Consider the following 20,939-nt stretch of genomic DNA (forward strand, 5'->3'; position numbering starts at 1 on the left):
AAACATGGGCAGGGAAACTTCCTGCTGGTTACTGCCTACTGCCACCACCCCCACACCCCAACCCACCCTGAGCTGATGAATCAATGTTTCTCCATGTTGAACACACTTGACAAAGTACTGAGAGTGGCAAGGACACAGAATGTGCTCTGGGAGGGGGACTTCAATGTCCATCACCAAGAGTGGCTTGGTAGCACCACCACTGGCCAAGCTGGCCTAGTCCCAAAGGACATAGCTGCTAGACTAGGTCAGAGGCTGGCAGAGAGAGAACCAATAAGAGGGAAAAATCTACTTGACTTTGTCCTCACGAGTCTAACTGTCACAGATGCATCCATAGCAGTATTAGTAGGAGTGACCACTGCACTGTTCTTGTGGAGAAAAAGTCCCGTCTTCACTTTAAGGATTCCCTCCATTGTGTTGTGTGGCACTACCACCATGCTAAATGGGATAAATTTCAAACAGATCTAGCAACTGAAAACTGGGCATCCATGAGGTGCTGTGTACTATCAGCAGCAGCAGAATTGTACACAATCACAATCTGTAAGCTCATGGCCCAGCATAGCCCCCACTCTACCATTACCATCAAGTTCAATGAAGAGTGCAGGAGGGCATGCCAGGAGCAGCACCGGGCATATGTAAAAATGAGGTGTCAACCTGGTGAAGCTATAACACAGGACTACTTGTGTGCCAAACGGCTTAAGCAGCAAGTGATAGTCAGAGCTATGCGATCCCACAACCAATGGGTCAGATCCATGCTCTGCAGTCCTGCCACATCCAGTCTTGAATAGTGATGGACAGCTAAACAACTCACTGGAGGAGGAGGCTCCACAAATATCCCCATCCTCAATGATGGAGGAGCCCGCATATCAGTGTAAAAGATAAGATTGGAGCATTTGCAACAATCTTCAGCCAGAAGTGCCAAGTAGATGATCCATCTCGGCCTCCTCCTGAGGTCCCCAATGTCACAGATGCCAATCTTCAGCCAATTTGATTCACTCCATGTGATATTAAGAAATGGCTGAAGGCGCTGGATATTTTGTTCTTTCATGGGATGTGGGCGTCACTAGTGAGGCCAGTTTTTGTTACCAATCCTAATTGCCTTTCAACTGAGTGGCTTGCTAGGCCATTTCAGAGGGCAGTTAAGACTCAACTGCATTGCTGTGGATCTGGAGTCACATGTAGGCCAGAACATGCGGGAACAGCAGATTTCCTTCCCTAAAGGACATTAGTGAACCAGATGGGTTTTTAATCTCAATCAGTGATAGTTTCCTGTTCACCATTACTGAGACCAGATTTTAATTCCAGACTCCAGGCAGCAGCAGGAGTGGAGCGAACTTGGGGGTGAACAGCACCAGCGGAGCTTCTTGATAAAAGCCTGAGGGCCCAGGCCCAGATCGAGTCAGTTGGAGCAGTAGCTAACCCCAACAGGAACCCGTCAGAATTCAAAAAGGCTGACATAAGTGACGTCAGCGCAAAGCAGAGAGCTGATTGGTAGGTAGTGGGTAAGTTGTTTTTCTCCACTTTAAAGCTACATTAAGGAAAGATAAGAGTTCTAGCTTTCATTTTAAAAAAAGAAAGAAACTTAAATAATTTTCCACTCAGCTTAAATTTAGGTTAAGAGTATTTTCATGAAAGGTATGGCAGGGGAGCTCAGTCCCATGTGCTGTACGGCCTGTGGGAAGCCTTAGACGCTCCTGGCAGTCTGGATGACCACATCTGCAGGAAGTGCCATCGGTTTGACCAGCTTGAGAGTTTTGGAGTTTGAATGCCGGCTGTAGGCACAGCAGTGCATCCGCGAGGCTGAGAATTTTGTGGATAGCACATTTTTAGACGTGGTCATCCCACAGCTTGAGGAAGTGCAGTCAGAGCAGGAATGGGTGACCACCAGTCAGAAGAAGAGAGGCAGGCAGGTAGTGAGGAAAGCCCCAGAGTGCATCCCACTCAAGAACAGTTTTTCTGTGTTGGCAAATGGTGAGAGTGACGGTTCCTATGTGGAGTGCAGCCAGACTCCAGCTGCATGATGGGGGAGGAATAAGAATGCAAGAGCAATAGTGGTAGGAGGTTCAATGGTGAGAGGTACAGACAGGCATTTCTGTGGATGTGTCTCCAGGATGACGTGTTGCCTCCCTGGGGCCAGGGTCAAGGATGTCACTGAATGACTGAAGGGCATTCTGAAGGGGGAAGTGAGCAGTAAGAGATCGTAGTTCACATTGGTACCAAATCATAGGTAGGAAGAGGGATGAGGTCCTGCAACAAGAACTTAGGGAGCTAGGTAGCAGATTGAAAAGCAGGACCTCAAATCTTGTAATCTCTGGATTACTCCCGGTGCCCCTTGCAAGTGAGTATAGGAATAGGTGGATAGAGCAGATGAATGCGTGGCTGAAGAGTTGGTGCAGGAGGGAGGGCTTTAGATTCCTGGATCACTGGGTCCGTTTCTGGGGAAATTGGGACCTGAATAAGTCCAACGGGTTACACCTGAACCAGAACGGGACAACATCCTTCTGGAGAGGTTTGCTCATGCTGTTGGTGGGGGTTTAATCTAATTTGGCAAGGGGATGAGGTATGCAGCGGCGATATAGTAGGGGGTGATGTACAAACGAGTATAGAAGAAAAACCAAGTCAGTCTGGAAGGCAGAGTGCATTTGGTCAAGTTAAGGCACAAGGGAGCATGACAAGGCTGGATGGCATTTAGTTTAATGCAAGGAGTCTTGCAAGTAAGGCAGATGAGTTGATGGTGTTGATTGACAGATGGAGAAATGATATAATTGCTATCATGGAGACATGGTTGAGGGACGGGCAGGACTGGCAGCTCAATATTACGGGGTATAGAATCTTCAGGCTAGCCGGGGGTGGGGGGATGTAAAAGAGGAGGTGGTGTCGCAATATTAATCAAGCAGTCAATTACTGTAATAAGGAGGGATGATATCTCAGAAGATTCCGCAAATGAGGCCAGATGGGTGGAACTTTAAAACAAAAATGGGGCATTCACAATGCTGGGAGTGTACTATAGCCAATATATGTACCAAATAGTCAGGGAGAGATAGAAGGGCAGATATGTAGGCAAATCTCAGAGAAGTGTAAAAATAATAGGGTAATAATAGTAGGGGATTTCAACTTCCGCAATTTTAACTGGGATAGACAAACTGTGAAAGGCTTAGGGGGGCTTAATTCTTAAAATGTATCCAGTAGAGCTTCTTAAGCCAGCACATAGAAGATTCTACAAGAGAGGAGGCAGCGCTGGACCTCCTTTTAGGGACCAAAGCCGGGCAAGTGGTAGAAATGTCAGTGGGAGCATTTTGGTGATAGGAGCATTTTGGTGATAGTGACCATAACTCAGTAAGATTTAAGGTAGTTATGGAAAAGGGCAAAGATGGACTGGAAATAAAGTTTCTGAATTGGGGGAAAGCTAGCTTTAATATGATAAGACAGGATCTGGCCAAAGTGGACTGGAGGAAACTCTACATCAGAGTAGTGGGAGTTATTCAAAAAGGAAATAGTGACAGTGCAGGGCCAACTCGTTCCCATAAAGGTGAAGGGTGGGACCAAAAAGTCCCGAGAACCATGGATATCGAGGAATGCACAGGATTGGATAAGGAAGAAAGGGGAAGTTTATGGTAAATACTGAGGGCTCAAAACAGCGGAAGCCCTTGAGGAGTATAGAAAGTGCAGGGGGTTACTTAAAAAAGAAACTAGAAGAGCAAAAAGGGGGCATGAAGAAACGCTGGTGGGTAAAATAAAGGAAAATCCAAAGGCATTTTACAAGTATATTAGGGGCAAGAGGGTAACCAGGGAAAGAGTAGGACCCATTAGCGAGTAAAGTGGCAATCTGTGTGAGGAGCCGGAAGATGTAGGTGAGGTTTTAAATGAGTACTTTGCATCTGTATTCACGACAGAGGAGTACAATGTAGGTATAGAAATCAGGGAGGGGGACTATGATACACTTGAACAAATTACCATCAAGAGGCAGGGAATATTAACTGCTTTAGTGGGCTCAAAAGTGGATAAATCCCCAAGCCCAGATGAGATGTATCCCAGGCTGCTGTGGGAGGCAAGGGAGGAGATTGCAGGGGCTCTGACATTAATTTTCAAATCCTCTCTGGCTACAGGAGAGGTGCCATAGGACTGGAGGACAGCTAATGTACCATTATTCAAGAAGGGTGGTAGGGATAAACCAGGGGACTATAGGCCAGTGAGTCTAACATCAGTGGTAGAGAAACTTTTGGGAATAAATTCTGAAGGACAGAATTAATCTCCACTTGGAGAGGCAAGGATTAATCAAGGAAAGTCAGCATGTCTTTGACAGGGGGAGATCATTTCTAACAAATTTGATTGAATTTTTTGAGGAGGCGATTAGGTGTGTAGATGAGGGTAGTGTAGTTGGTATAGTCTGCATGGACTTCAGTAAGGCTTTTAACAAGGCCTTGCATGGGAGACTGGTTAAGAAGGTAAGAACCCATGGGATCCAGGGCAATTTGGAAAATTGGATCCAAAATTGGCTTAGTGGCAGGAAGCAGAGGGTGATGTTTTTGTGATTGGAAGCCTATGTCCAGTGGCGTACTGCAGGGTTTGGTCCTGTCTCCCTTGCTGATGTAGAGTACATTAATGATCTAGACATAAGTGTAGGAGGTATGATCAGTAAGCTCACAGATGACATGAAAATTGGTAGTGTGGTAAATCGTGAGGAGGAGAGCCTTAGACTACAGGACGATATAGACGGGCTGGTCAGATGGGCAGAACAGTGGCAAATGGAATTTAATCCTGAAAAGTGTGAGGTGATGCATTTTGGGAGGACTAACAAGACAAGGGAGTACACGATGAATGGTAGGACCCTAGGAAGTACAGAGGATCAGAGGGACCTTGGTGTGCATGTCCATAGATCCTTGAAAGCAGCAGGATAGGTAGTTTAGGTGTTTAAGAAGACATATGGGATACTTGCCTTTATTACTCGAGACACTGAATACAACAACAGGGAAGTTATGATGGAACTGTGTAAAACGTTAGTTAGGCCACATTGAGTACTGTGTGCAGTTCTGGTCACCACACTATAGGAAGGATGTGATTGCATTAAAGAGGGTGCAGAGGAGATTCACCATGTTGCCTGTGCTGGAGCGTTTCAACTATGAAGTGAGACTGGGTAGACAGGGGTTGTTTTCCTTAGAGTAGGGAAGGCTGAGGGGGGGACCTGACTGAGGTATACAAAATTATGAGGGGCATAGACAGGATAGAAGGAAGAAATGTTTCCCCTTAGTGGAGGGGTCAATAATCGGGGGTGTGGTTTTAAGGTAAGGGGCAGGAAATTTAGAGGGTATTTGAGGAAATTTTTTTTCACCCAGAGGGTGAGGCGGGAACCCTCACGACATTCAAAAAGTATTTAAATGAACACTTGAAATGCCATAGCATACAAGGCTACGGGCCAAGTGCTGGAAAATGGGATTAGAGTAGATGACTTGATGACTGGCGTGGACATGATGGGCCAAAGGGCCCTTTCCGTGCTGTAGAACTCTATGACTCTATTTGTTAATTGAATTTAAATTCCACCAGCTACCATAGTGGGATTTGAACAAGCCTCTGGATTACTAGCCCAGTGACATTACCATTACATCACCATCTCCCCCTGACAAAGTCTATAAGCCTGGACAATATTCCAGCAATAGTACTAAAGACTTGAATAACTTGGCGTGTCCCTAGCCAAGCTGTTCCAGTACAGCTACAACATTGGCATCTACCCGGCTATGTGGAAAATTGCCTAGGTACATCCTATATGCAAAAAGCAGGACAAATCCAACCCGGCCAATTACTGCCCAATCAGTCCACTCATGATCATCAGTAAAGTGATGGAAGGAGTTGTCGACAGTGCTATCAAGCAGCACTTACTTAGCAATAACCTACTCACTGATGCACAGTTTGGGTTCTGCTAGGGCTGCTCAGCTCCTGGTCTCATTACAGCCTTGGTTCAAACATGGACAAAAGAGTTGAACTCCAGAGGTGAGGTGAGAGTAACTGCCCTTGACATCAAGGCAGCATTTGACTGAGTGTGGCATCAAGGAGCCCTAGCAAAACTGGAATCAATGGGAGTCAAGGGAAAACTCTCCATTAGTTGGAGTTATACCTAACGCACAGGAAGATGGTTGTGGAGATCAATCATCTCAGTCCAGGGACATCACTGCAGGAGTTCCTCAAGGTAGCATCCTCGGCCCAACCATCTTCAGCTGTTTCATCAATGACCTTCCCTCCATCATAAGGTCAGAAGTGGTGATGTTCGCTGATGATTACACAATGTTCGACACCATTCGCAACTCCTCAGATACTGAAGCAGTCCATGTCCAAATGCAGCAAGGCCTGGACAATATCCAGGCTTGGGCTGACAAATGGCAAGTAACATTCATGCCACACAAATGCCAGGCAATGACCATCTCTAACAAGAGAGAATCTAACCATCGCCCCTTGACATTCAATGCCATTACCATCGCTGAATCCTCCACTATCAACATCCTGGGGGGTTACCATTGATCATAAACTGAATTGGGCCAGCCATATTAATACTACGGTTACACAAGCAGGTCAGAGGCTAGGAATCCTGTAGCGAGTAACTCACCTCCTGACTTCCAAAGCATGTCCAACATCTAAAAGGCACAAGTCAGGAGTGTGATGGAATCCTCTCCAGTTGCAGCTCCAATACTCAAGAAGCTTGACACTATCCAGGACAATGAAGCCCACTTGATTGACATCCCATCCACCACTTTCAACATCTACTCACTCCAGCACTGACGCACAGTGGCAGCAGTGTTTACCATCTACAAGATGCACTGCTGCAACTCAATACCTTCAAAACCTGTGATTCTACCACCTAAAATGACAAGGGCTGCAGATACATCGGAACAAAATCTACGTGAATCAGGAAGCCACCCCTCAAATTTTCGGAGCAAGATCTGTACCATATGCCCTGCATCAGAAAATGGAGGCTAAACTAAAGGGGTTAGAAGAACTAGATACTATCCAGCCGGTTCAGTTTTCGGAATGGGCTGCAGTCATCGTCCCTGTTTTGAAGCCTGACAAGACTATCTGCATTTGTGGTGATTACAAACAAAAAATTAATCAGGCCGCAAAGCTGAACAACACTCTTCTTCCACAAATTGAAGATCTTTATGTAAAACTGGCTGGGAACCAGTCATATACCAAGCTGGACATGAGTCACGCTTATCAACAGCTTGAGTTGGATGACCCAAGGATATGTCACGTTAAACACCCACTAAGGGCTTTTTCAGTACACATGCCTGCCTTTTGGTGTCTCGTTGGCATGTGCAATATTCCAACACAAATCGGAGAGCCGACTACAGGGCTTGCCCAGTTTGTGGTATACCCTCAATGATATACTCATCACTGGGGCCTCGGAGGCTGAACATCTGGCAAATTTAGAAGAGGTGTTAAAAAGATTTCAGGAGGTTGGCGTTCACCTCAAGAAAGAAAAGTGCACTTTTCAAGCCAAGGAGGTGACTTACCTGGGGCACAGGATCAATGCTTAGGGGCTACGCCCTGTCGAGGAGAAAGTCAGGGACATAAAAGAAGTGTCTTCCCCCACAAACGTGTCTAAACTTAAATCGTTTCCAGGAATAGTCAATTATCATGGACGGTTTTTGCCAAATCTATCCACTGTGCTGGCCCCCTTACACACCCTGCTAAAGAAGCACCACCACTGGTTTTGAGAAATTCCTCAAGAAATGGCTTTCAACAAGGTGAAGCAATTGCCACAGTCTTCAAGCTTACTTGTACACTTCGACCCTTCGAAGGAACCAGTACTGTCGTGTGACGCCGCTCCATATGGCACTGGGGCAGTGTTGTCCCATGAAATAGCTGACAGCTCAGAAAGGCTGATCCGACAGTGTTCTTGATACATATCCTTAGCTGAAAGAGGCCAATCACAAATCAAAAAAGAGGGCCTATCAATAGTTTTCGGTGTCAAAAAGTTCCATCAGTATCCACATAAGAGGCACTTCACTATTGTTTCAGACCACAAGCCGCTGTTGGGACTTTTTAAGGAGAACAAGACTATTCCACCAGTAGCCGCTGCAAATGTAGACGCCTGAGTCACATGCTCTTGAGAGAGAGAGAGTATTACATGTACACCTATTCCTCAAGAAATTGTCTTGGCTTTAAACTTTTTGGATACGCTACCACTCTGTGCGAAACAAATCAAAACCTGGACGAGTCGGGATCCATTGTTATCCAGAGCACGAGATAAAATCCTTACGGGATGGGGAAATGAGTCAGTTTCAGAGGACATGAAACTCTACTCCATCTGTAAACTTAGTTGACATGATGGTATTGTGCTATGGGAAGCATGAGTAGTCGCTCCTGTGCCAGACAGGGAGCTACTCCTGATGGAACTATACATTGGCCACCCTGGTATCTCAAAAATGAAAATGTTAGCCAGGAGTTATGTATGGCGGCCCGGAATTGACATTGATATTGAGAACATGGTAAGGCACTGCCAATAGTGACAGCTGCAGCAAAATCTGCCAGCCACAGCCTCCACTACACCCTGCGGAATGGCCTGGGTGGCCATGGGTCCACATCCTATGTCAGACCGTTTATGGGTACAATGTTTCTCCTCATAGTTGATGCACACTCTAAGTGGATAGAAATTTTTGAGCTGAAAACACCGACATCGATGGCGACCATCGAAAAGCTGTGGCTCTGTTTCGCAACTCAAGGTTTGCCTGAAGTAATCGTGTCCGATAATGGGGCAGTGCTCATGAGTGCAGAGTTTCAAAACTTCACCACTCTCAATAGTATAGGACACAAAAAGGTGGCACACTACCACCCAACTTTGAGTGGCTTAGCCGAGAGAGCCGTCCAAACTTTAAAATCTGGCATGAAAAATCCATCCGGTGGATCTTCAGCAGTAAGAGTCTCACGCTTTCTGCAGAGTTACCGTACTATCCCACATGCAACAACAGGTGTTCCTCCTGTTGAACCGTTAGTGAAACATCTTCTCAGGACGAAGTTAAGTCTTGTGTTTCCAAATTTGCAGGGGAGGGTAGAGACAAGTTCTCAACTAATGAAAATGTGTATGTGAAAATCTTCAGCAGCGGTCCGAGATGGATTCCTGGGAGGGTAGTCTCTGAGGTTGGACCTCTTTCGTACCAAGAAAGAATAGAGGGACGGATCGTTCGGAAAGACTTTGACCATTTGAGGGGTAGAGAGGCAATCTCACAGTCCGTGATACCGCCGAGTGTTGGTGAACCTGTGTACTCTGAAGATTCTGGCCGGCCTGTAATAAACGTTAAGGACCTCCCTGTGGAGGTTAATGATAATTGATTGTCCATACCAAATGTGGCTGTGAGTCCAGGGCAGCTGGAGCGGAGGACTGCCAGGGAGCAGGAGGTGACCTGCCCCTGTGCCTGCAAAAGAAGGAGCTCCAAGCAGGGGGGAGAAGAGCCCACAGGCCCACTCAAAATAGCCAGGACTGAGCAGGAGCTCGTGGTCCTCCAGGAGTTACCCACTCGTACAATTTCAGAAAATTTCGATCCAATACAAACCTCACAACTTGTTGAACTACGCCACTCGATGCAAATTCGAAAACCACACCAAATCCCTTAATTTATAACAATGGGTGTATTGCATGTATTGTGGACTTAAAGTCCGGGTTAACATCACATGTAATTATTTATAGAATTCATAAAATTCTTGGTTCAATTGAATAAAGCAATTGTTAACTGACAGGAGTTAAATGGGGAGGGATGTGATGACTGTCACTTTGCGATCAGTTCAACTGAGTAGGGGTCATGTGATTTGTTCAACCAATGTGTGGCTAGTGCAGGGGAATAAAATCTAGGGAGGGGTTCCCTCGGAAGAAATGGCTGTACGAGGGGCTGGCCGGATACAAGCAGTCACAGAAGATCTCATGTAAATAAAGTTTGTTTTATTTGACTAAGAAGCCTCCCAGAGCATGTTTCTACCCGTCATATAACCCATGTGAATCCAATGGCTCCGATTAGATTAAATGACTGTGACAAAACAAATCTTTAATGATGGTGCATTTGCCCTGCTGTCACAGGCACAAGGTATGGTCACAGACGCAAGACCACAATGTGGGAAATAACTGATTCCCAAATGGCCTGAGCCTTTTGCTGCTTACCATTCTCAAGCCCTACCTTCCACATACTCCATCACCATGCAGAGGTGGCGCTTGGTTTCGAAGGAGCAATACATGCTGACAACAAACGGGTTCTCCGCGAAAGTTAGGATGTCACGCTCGACAAACACCTGTTGGATTTGATTTCTCAGGATCAGGTTGTGTTTGTTGACCTTCTTCATGGCAAATCGCTGCCTTGTTTCTGTGTGCCGGACGAGATACACCGCTCTAGGGATATAAACACCTGGTTAAACACACATTCACTCCAACTCTCTGCAATTTTTCAAGAGAAAGGATTTGACAGGCATGAGTTTTGACCTACCCATATGCTCCATTACTGATCAGCTTAATCATCTCAAAATCATTCTCACTCGGTTTTCTACGTGATGGAACTGATGCTCGGTTCTGATAAAGGAACATTTTTTGAATTAAAACTAATTATTCTCTTCATTCCAAAAATTCAGCAAGAAATGTGAAATTAGAGCCATGAGAGACTTCAAAAAGCAACAACCCCAACCCCATCGACTATCTGTCTTCAATTTACTGCCCCTCGCCCTGTTCTGTCGCCCTCCCTCGCCCTGTTCTGTCACCCCCCCTCGCCCTGTTGTGTTGCACCCCCCCACCACCACCCCCCCCCCACCCCCACCCCCTCACCCTGTTCTGTTGAAAAGAAAGCATATGGAAAGCTTTCCTTCATTGGACCAGGTATAGAATACAAAAGCAAGGATGTAATGTAGGAACTGTGTAAAACACTGGTTAGGTCACAGCTGGAATTTTGTGTTCAGTTCTGGTCACCACGTTACAGGAAGGACATAATTCCTCTGGAGTGAGTGCAGAGGAGATTTACAAGAATGTTTTCAGGGCTTGAAAATTGCAGCTATGAGGAGAAATTGGATAGGCTGGGGTTGTTTTCCTTAGAACAGAGGAGACTGAGGGGTGACCGAATTGAGGTGCACAAAGTTATGAGGGGCCTGGATAGGGTGGACAGGAAAGACATGTTTCACCCAGCTGAGTGGTCAATTACCAGGGGAAATAGATTAAAGGTGATAGGTAGAAGGATTAGAGGGGACATGAGGAAAAACCTTTTCATCCAGAGGGTGGTGGACGTCTGGTATCTGGATCTACACCTGAAGTGCTGAAACTGCAAAGCTGTAGACCAGGTGCTGGAAAGTGGGTTCAAAATTGAGTGGCCAGTTTCTTTTATCGCTTTTTATGGTCAACGCAGACACAATGGGGTGAATGGCCTCTTTCTTATGGTTCTATAGTGGAACACTCCCTCAGTATTGACCCTCCGACAGTGCGGCACTCCCTCCATACTGACCCTCCAACAGTGCGGCACTGCCTCAGTACTGAGCCTCCGACAGTGCGGCACTCCCTCAGTACTGACCCATCAGTAAGAGGGACACAGTGAGTGAGGGGAGACATCGGCCTGGGTGAGACTAAAGCCAGGAAAGAATATTTGGCAATTTGGTTCAAAGTGGGAATTCAGTGCATAGGGGAAAGAGATGCTTTAAGTAAGGTTTACTGCGAGAAGTAAAGTATGCTGAGCGGGGAGTTCGGTGAAGGGTGGGAGATGATTTTTTTCCTTCTGCTCCTCTTCAGCCTCCAGTATTGATTTCCACTTTGGTGCAGCAGAAGCAGCAGGCAAACAAGTAACTGAAATTATTAGTTTTATCAGTATTGCAGGAACTGTATTGTTTTATCAGTACAGGCAGTGCCAAAACCTATTGGGAGGTGTAGGCTTTATTAATTATAATTAATCAGTTAGCAGTTATGAATTAATTAACAAATACTGGAGATGGCAGGGCAGGTGATGTGCTACAATTGCACAATGTGGGGGCTTTTGGATTCTGCTGTGATCCAGGGCAGACAGATCTGCAGTAAGTGTTTGCGGCTGCAGGAACTTCAGCTCCGAGTTTATGGCTGGAAACCGAGCTGCTGACACTGCGGCATATCAGGGACCGGGAAAGCTACCTGGACACTTTATTCCACCCTTTAGGATAGACTTTACTGATTTTGGTTAGTGGTCAAGGACAGGAAGGTGTGGCTGGAAATGAGGCAGGTAAGTGGACCCAGAGGGCAGAGTGCAGGAGCCTCAGGCCTTGCAATTGTCCAACAGGTTTGAGGTTTTTTCAGCTTGCTTGGATGAGAATGGGGGCTGCAGGTTGAATGAGCTACCTGACCATGGCACTATGGTACAGGAAGCTATTCAAGTCGGATAGTTACAAGGAAGGTATTGGTAGTAGGCCACAGTATAGAACCATAGAACCACAGAACACTACAGCACAGAAAACAGGCCATTCGGCCCTTCTAGTCTGTGCCGAAATATTATTCCGCTAGTTCCATTGACCTGCATCTAGTTCATAACCCTCCACACCTCTCCCATCCATGTATCTATCTAATTTATTCTTAAAACTTAAGAGTGAGCCCGCATTTACCACATCAGATGGTAGCTCGTTCCACACTCTCACACTCTGAGTGAAAAAGTTCCCCCGAATGTTCCCCCTAAACCTTTCCCTTTTCACCCTATAGTTAGGGATTGACACCGTTCTCTGCAGTAAAGAGTGTGAGTCCAGACGGCTGTGTTGCCTGCCCAGAACCAGGGTTCTGAACATCATGGGAAAATGTGAGAATCTATTAATAAAGAAGTAATAGCAGGGCATTTGGATAAATTCAAGGTCATCAAGCAGAGTCAACATGGTTTTGTGAAAGGGAAATCATATTTAACCAACTTATTGGAGTTGTTTGAGGAAGTAACATGTGCTGTAGATAAAGGGGAACCAATGGATGTACTGTGCTTAGATTTCCAGAAGGCATTTGATAAAGTGCCACATCTGAGGTTATTGCAGAAAGTAAAAGCTCATGGTATAGGAAGTAACATGTTGGCATGGATAGAAGATTGTCTAGCTAACAGGAAACAGAGTAGGCAAAAATAAGTCTTTTTAAGGTTGGCAAGATGTAACGAGTGGTGTGTCACAGGGATCAGTGCTGGGACCTCAACTGTTTACAATTTATATAAATGACTTGGATAAAGGGATTGAAGGGATGGTTGTCAAATTTGCTGAAAACACAAAGATAGGTAGGAAAGTAGGTTGTGAAGAGTACACAAGGAGGCTACAAAAAGATATAGATAGGTTAAGCAAGTGGGCAAAGATCTGGCCAATGGAGTATAAAGTGGGAAAATGTGAAATTGTCCATTTTGGCAGGAAGAATAAAAGAGAAGTATATTATCTAAATGATGAGAGATTGCAGAGTTTTGAGGTGCAGGGGGATCTGGGTATCTTAATGCATGAATCACAAAAGGTTAGTATGCAAGTACAGCAGATAATTGGGAAAGCTAATAGAATGTTATCATTTACTGTGAAGAGAATTGAATACAAAAGTAGAGAGGTTATGCTTCAGTTGTACAGGGCACTAGTGAGACCACATTTGGAGTACTATATACAGTATTGGTCACCTTATTTAAGGAAGGGTGTAAAGGCATTAGAAGCAGTTCAGAGAAGGTTTACCAGACTAATACCTGGAATGGGTTAGTTGTCTTATGAGGAAAGGTTGGGCAGGCCAAGCTTGTATCTGCTAAAGTTTAGAAGAGTAAGAGGCAACTTGATTGAAACATATTAGATGTTGAGGGATCTTGACAGGGTGGATGTGGAGAAGAATTTAGAATTAAGGGTCACCTTTTAAAAATAAGGGGTTGCCCATTTAAAGCGAAGGTGAGGTGAAATTTTTTCACTGAGAGGGTGGTGAATCTTTGGAACTCTCTTCCTGAAAAGGTGGTGGAAGCAGAGTTTTTGAATATTTTTAAGGCAGAGGTGAATAGATTCTTGGTAAACAAGGGGGTGATAGGTTATCGTCGGTAGATGGGATGCAGACTTCAGGCTATCAGATCAGTCTTGATCTTATTAAATGTCAGAGAAGATTCAAGGAGCTGAATGGCCTACTCATGCTCCTTGCTCGTATGTATGTTCGTACTTGCTCGGGGTTGGACAAGAACTTGCAGTGGAGGGGTGGACACAGTCATTGCGGTTCATGTTGGTACCAACAACACAGGCAGGACAAAGAAGGAGGTTCTGCATAGTCAGTGTGAGGAGCTTCGTACCAAATTAAGAAGCAGAGCCTCAAAGGTCCTAATCTCCAGATTATTACCTGAGCCATGTGCAAATTGACATAGGACAAATCAGATTTGGGAGATGAATGCATTGTTCAAAGCCTGATGTGGGAGAAATGGGTTTCCGGTTTGTGGGGCACTGGCACCAATACTGGGGAAAGTGGGATCTGTACCGTTGGGACAGTCAACACCTGAACCTTGCTGGGACCAGTGTTCTTGTCAGCTGTATAACTAGGGAAGTAGAGAGGATTTTAAATTAAGTAGTTGGGGCAAGGGATCAAATTTGGGAAGATGTAGTAAATCAAAGAGTAGAGATAAGACAAAAGAGAAAGGTGTTATTACGGGAAATGGAAAACAAACCACAACAGGAGGGAATAGGGAGTACAAATCTAACAGTAAATCAACAGATGAGATTAGAGGTTATAAAAAGAATAAAAGGATAAAACTAAAGGCTCTGTATCTGAATGCACGAAGCATTCGAAACAAAACAGATTAACTGACAGCACACATAGAAGTAAATGAGTACAATTTGATAGCCATTATGGAAACATGGCTGCAGGAGGACATGGATTGGGACCTGAATATTGAAGGGTACAGGACATTTAGGAAGGACAGGAAGCAAGGAAAAAGTGGAGGGGTGGCTCTGTTAGTTAATGATGATGTTAGCACATTAGAGGGAGATGACCTAAATTCAGGAAACCAGGATGTAGAAACAGTTTGGGTAGAGATGAGAAATGGTAAAGGCAAGAATTCACTTGCTGGAGTCGTGCACAGGCCCCCTAACGGGAGCCACACGGTAGGGTGGAGCATAAAGGAAGAAATAATGGGAGCTTGTCAGAAAGACACAATGATAATCATGGGAGATTTTAATCTGCATATAGACTGGAAAAGTCAGATGGGCAAAGGTAGCCTAGATGAGGAGTTCATAAAATGTTTCTGGGATAGTTTCTTAGAACAGCATGTTCTGGAACCAACCAGAGAGCAGGCTGTACTAGACCTGGTATTGTACAACGAGATGGGATTAATTAATGCTCTCATTGTGAAGGTATCCCCAGGTAGCAATGATTATAACATGATTGAATTTTATATTCAGTTTGAGGGAGAGAGGAGTGGGTCTGAGACTATGCTTTTAAACTTAAATAAAGGCAATTATGAAAGAATGAAAGCAAAGCTGGCTAAAGTGAATTGGCAAATTAGGTTAGGGGATAGGTCAATAGAGATGCAATGGCAAACATTTCAGGGGACATTTCAGAATACACAGAATAGATACACTCCAATGAGTAAGAAAAGGTCCAAGGGATAGACACACAATCTGTGGGTTAACTAGAAAGGTTAAAGATAGTATCAAACTTAAAGGAAAGGTATATAATTGTGCAAAGAGAGGTGGAAGGCCAGAAGATTGAACAGAATGTAGGGAACAGCAAAGGATGACTAAAAGATTAATAAGGAGGGAAAAATTAGAGTACGAGAGAAAGCTAGCCAGAAATATAAAAACAGATAGTAAGTGTTTCAATAAATATTTTTAAAAGAAATGAATTAACAAAGTGAGCCTTGGTCCAATAGAAAGTGAGTCTGGAGAATTCAAAATAGAAAATAAGGAAATGGCAGATGAAAGGAACAGGTATTTTGCATCAGTCTTCACTACAGAGGATACAGGTAACATCCCTGAAACAGCTATAAATTAGGAAATGGAAGGGAGGGAGAAAGTCAGGAAAATTACAAACACCAGAGGTGAGGTACTGAGTAGTTTGTTGGAGCTGTGGACTGATAAGTGCCTGGGTCCTGATGGACTTCATCCTAGGGTCTTAAAAGAAGTGGCTAGTGAGATAGTTGATGCATTGGTTTTAATTTTCCAAAACTCCCTAGATTCGGGAAAGGTTCCATTAGATTGGAAGACAGTAAATGTAACTCCATTATTCAAAAAGGGAGGGAGAAGAAAGCGGGAAACCACAGGCCAGTTAGCTTAACATCTGTCATGGGGAAAATTTTGGAAGCTATTATTAGAAAAGTTATAACAGGGTATTTCGATAAATTCAAGATAATCAGGCAGAGTCGACATGGTTTTGTGAAAGGGAAGTCATGTTTAACCAACTTAATGGAGTTCTTTGAGAAGGTAACATATTATGCTGTGGATGAAGGGGAGCTGGTGGATATACTGTACTTAGATTTCCAGAAGGCATTTGATAAAGTGCCACATCAGAGGTTAATACCGAAAATAAAAGCTCATGGTATAGGGGGTAACATATTGACATGGATAGAAGATTGGCTAGCTAACAGAGAGTAGACATAAATGGGTCTTTTTCAGGTTGGCAAGATGTGATGAGTGGTGTGCCAAAGGGATCAGTGTGAGTGCTGGGACCTCAACTGTTTACAATTCATATAAGTAACTTGAATGAAGGGGTGGATGGGATGGTTGCTAAATTTGCTGATGACACAAAGATAGGTGAGGAAAGTAAGTTGCGAGGAGGACATAAGAAGGCTGCAAGAAGATATAGATAGGTTAAGTGAGTGGGCAAAGATCTGGTAAATGGAGTATAATGTGGGAAATGTGAAATTGTCCATTTTGGCAGGAAGAATAAAACAAAAGCATACTATCCAAATGGTGAGAGATTGCAGAGCTCTGAGATGCAGAGGGATCTGGGTGTCTCAGTGCATGAATCACAAAGGCTAGTGTGGAGGTACAGCAAGTAATTAGGAAAGCTAATAGAATGTTATCATTTATTGCGAAGGGAATTGAATACAAAAGTAGCGAGGTTATGCTTCAGTTATACCAAGCACTAGTGAGACCGCATCTGGAATACTATATACTTTTGGTCACCTTATTTAAGGAAGGATGTAAATGTGTTGGAAGCAGTTCAGAGAGGGTTTGCTAGACTAATACCAGGAATGGGCGGATTGTCTTATGAGGGAAGGTTGGACAGACTAGGCTTGTACCTGCTGGAGTTCAGAAGAGTAAGAGGCTACTTGATTGAAAAATAAGATCCTGAGTGGTCTTGACAGGGTGAATGGGGAGAGGATGTTTCCTCTTGTGGGAGAATCTAGAAATAGGGATCACTGTCTAAAAATAAGGGATTGCCTATTTAAAACAGGGATGAGGTGGAATTTTTTTTCTCTCTGAGGGTTGAGAGCTTTGGAACTCTCTTCCTGAAAAGGTGGTGGAAGAAGCGTCTTGGAATATTTTGAAGGCAGAGGTGGGTAGATTCTTGGTAAGCAAGGGGGTGATAAGTTATAGGGTGCAGGTAGGATGCAGATTTGAGGTTACTATCAGATCAGCCATGATCTTATTGAATGGCAGAGGAGGCTCGAGAGTGGTCTACTCCTGCTCCTTGTTCGTATGTAACTACGGACCCTCTCGACAGTGCAACATTCTCTCAGTACTGACCCTCTGACAGTGCAGCACTTCCTCTGTACTGACCTACTGACAGTGCAACATTCCCCCGAACTGACCCTTCGACAGTGCGGCATTCCCTCTGAAATGACCCTTCGACAGTGCGGCACTCCCCCAGTACTGACCCTGTGACACAGCAGCACACCCTCTGAACTGACCCCTCAACAGTGCGGCACTCTCCCAGTACTGACCCTGCGACACAGCAGCACTCCCTCAGTGCTGACCCTGCAACACAACAGCACTCCCTCAGTGCTGACCCTGAGACACAGCAGCACTCCCTCAGTTCTGACCCTGCAACACAGCAGCATTCCCTCAGTGCTGACCCTGCAACACAGCAGCATTCCCTCAGCGCTGACCCTGCAACAGTGCAGGACTCCGCTGGGCTACTGGCCTAGACCATATGCTCAAATCGCTGATGTAGCTTTTGGACACACAACCTTCTGACTCCCATCTATTTGTCCTTGCCATGTAGTATTGGCCCACTTTACCACATCCATACTGTCACTTCCCAGCATCAAAAAATGATTATATCTGAAGAGAAAAAGGATAATTACGCTTACTCACATCTTGAAAATCAGATGACTGCGGAGAGATTGAGTTTAAACCGTCCAACTGAACAATTTCTGGATAAACAAAGTTGCAAATAGAAGTAAATTCAGTAGACAAGAAATGTGAAATCCAAAATATTTGAATAATGCTCAGTGAAGGTCAGTGTGGGCAAAGAGTACAAAGGAATGAATCATATGTTGTAGGAAGTGATCAGTAATAAATATCAGACAGAAGCAGAATCTTACCATGGAGTGGGTCCTTGGTCAGGCCTAGCTGGCTAATGATGTATCGTGGGATATCTGTCTTTATTCCCTGCCCAATTTTTGCATGTCCTTCTGCTGCTTCCAGTAAATGATAAAACTCCTCAGGGTCAAACTCCTGTCACAAAATACGAAAAAATTATTAGTCCATAAGACGATTAAGCACCATAGGTAGGATAAAGATCCCTTGCTGTAAAACTGTACAGACTCACTGTGTATTCAGGGTAAGGATCACTCACTGTGTAACTGTACAGAGTCACTGTTTATTCAGAGTAAGTGTCACTCACTGAGTAACTGTACAGAGTCACTGCTCAGTAGGGTAAGGATCACTATGTAACTGTAGAGAGTCAATGTTTATTAAGGTAAGGGTCACTCGCTGTGTAACTGTAAATGCCCAATTTTGTATTCAGGGGAACAAACAGGATTCAAAACTCACCAAACATTCCAGGAGTCGAGCCGGTTGAGCAATCACCATCAGCAACTTCCTGACCAACTGAGTAATAAACATCACCTCATCACTGGCTGCACGGTCATAGGCCTGAGAGAAAGATCCAGAAATTTCGAGAATGTCAGAGAGGCTCAGTCAGACCTTCAAACCTGGCACGATAACATGGACAACAGCCAGAGGAGGAGTGGGAGTGGGTGCAGTTATGGAAGTGGGAGGTTCAGGGGGTATTTTGGGGTCCAGGGTGGGTGAGGGGTGGGTACAGGGGTTCAGGAAGGTCGGGGAGGGTGAGGGTTGAGGGGTATAGGTAGGTGCTGGGGTTTACTTTGGGGCTGTTCAGGGGGATGTGGTGGGGGGATCAGGGTGGTTAGGGTATGAGGAGGGATAAGGAGTAGGGGGGATTCAGTGGAGGATTTGGGGGTTCAGTCTGTGGCATCTGTGGGGTAGTGCGTGGGTTCAGTGGGTACAGGAGTTTTGGGGGGTTCACAGTGTGTTGCAGAGTTTTGGGAATTAGAGAGTGTTTCAGCAGGTTGGGGTGAGGGTGGGGGATTCATGGTGGGAGTTGGGGTTTATGGAAGGATAGTGATGGTTCAGGGGAGTGATGGGGCAGTGATGTGGAGATAGCCCTGCTGAAGCCTCTCCAGCCTCAGACTGTGTCCCCCTCGGGGTACCTGAACTCTAACCCTTGAACTGAGTGGCTTGCTAGGCCATTTCAGAGGGCAGTTAAGAATCAGCCGCATTGCTGTGGGCCTGGAGTCACATGTAGACCAGGTAAGGATGGAAGGTTTCCTTCCCTGAAGGACATTAGTGAGTCAGATGGGTTTTTACAGTGATCAATGACAGTTTCATGGTCACCATTACTAGCTTTATATTCTAGGTTTATTCACTGAATTTAAATTCGAATAGCTGCCATGCTGGGATCTGAGCCCATGCCCGCTCCCTCCCTGACATTACCACTCTGCTACAATCTCCCCAAATGTGAAGTCTGAAATGACACCTTTCAGAAGAATGAGGAGAGGCAATAAAAACTAAATGGTACAGTCTAAAAGGGGTGCAGGGACAGAGAGGCTTGGAGGCAGGTGTGGGGGGGGCGGTGGGGTGCTGTATTTCCACAAGTATTTGAAGGAGGCAGGGTGAAATGGGAAGGCTGTTAAAAAGCCCGAAAGGAGGTTGATTTATTAATAGACTCATTGAGTACAAAAACAAGGAAGTTTTTATAAATCGCTGGTTGGACCACATCTGGAGGGTTGTGTTCAGTTTAGGGCACTGCACTTTAGGAAGGATGTCAAGGCCTCGGTGAGGGTGCAGGAGATTTACGAGAATGTTACTAAAGGGAGGGGGATTTTCAGTTATATGGGGAGACTGGAGAAGCTGGGATTGTTCTCCTTAGAGCAGAGAAAGTTAAGGGGAGATTTGATAAAGGTGTTCAAAATCATGTTGAGTTGTGATGGGAGTAAATATGGAGAAACTTTTCAGTGGCAGGAGGGTTGGTAACTAAAGGGACACAGATTTAAAGTAATCAACAAAAGAACCAGACAGGAGGTGAGGAAAAACAAATTACACAGTAAGTTGTTGTGATCAGGAATGCATTGCCTGAGAGGGCGGTGGAAGCAGATTCAATAATAACTTTCAAAAGCGAATTGGATAAATACTTGAAGGGAAAAATATGCAGGGTTTTGGAGAAAGAGCAGGGGAGTAAGAATTATAGAACTTTTCTTCCAACTCTGCCCCTGTCTCAGCTCATCTGATGCTGAAACTCTCATCTATGCCTTTGTTACCTCTAGACTTGACTATTCCAATCCTGACCTGGCTGGTCTCCCACACTCTACCCTCCATAAACTTGAGGTCATCCAAAACTCTGCTGTCTGTGACCTAGCTTGCATGAAGTTCCATTCAACCATCACCACCTGTGCTCACTGACCTACATTGGCTTCCAGTCCGGCAACAACTACATTTTAACATTCTCATTCTTGTTTTCAAATCCTTCAATTACCTCATCCCCTCCCTATCTCTGTAATCTACAAAATGCACTGCAGAAACTCACCAAGGCTCCTTCA

At 44.9% G+C, this 20,939-nt stretch overlaps 1 protein-coding gene across 1 annotated transcript in view; it reads right to left on the reverse strand.

Annotated features, from left to right (window-relative positions):
* The window catches only part of mast3b (microtubule associated serine/threonine kinase 3b), a 224,362-nt gene that overhangs the window by 149,545 nt on the left and 53,878 nt on the right, over positions 1–20,939 (reverse strand). The window contains exons 8-12 of the mRNA XM_041204551.1: positions 18,874–18,975; positions 18,423–18,555; positions 18,193–18,251; positions 10,455–10,537; positions 10,152–10,360 (exon numbers count right to left, since the gene is read on the reverse strand). Coding sequence (XP_041060485.1) covers positions 10,152–10,360; positions 10,455–10,537; positions 18,193–18,251; positions 18,423–18,555; positions 18,874–18,975 — 586 coding nt within the window. The remainder of the gene's footprint in view (positions 1–10,151; positions 10,361–10,454; positions 10,538–18,192; positions 18,252–18,422; positions 18,556–18,873; positions 18,976–20,939) is intronic.

This window comes from Carcharodon carcharias, chromosome 14 (assembly GCF_017639515.1).
Source record: "Carcharodon carcharias isolate sCarCar2 chromosome 14, sCarCar2.pri, whole genome shotgun sequence".
Classification (NCBI taxonomy): domain Eukaryota; kingdom Metazoa; phylum Chordata; class Chondrichthyes; order Lamniformes; family Lamnidae; genus Carcharodon; species Carcharodon carcharias.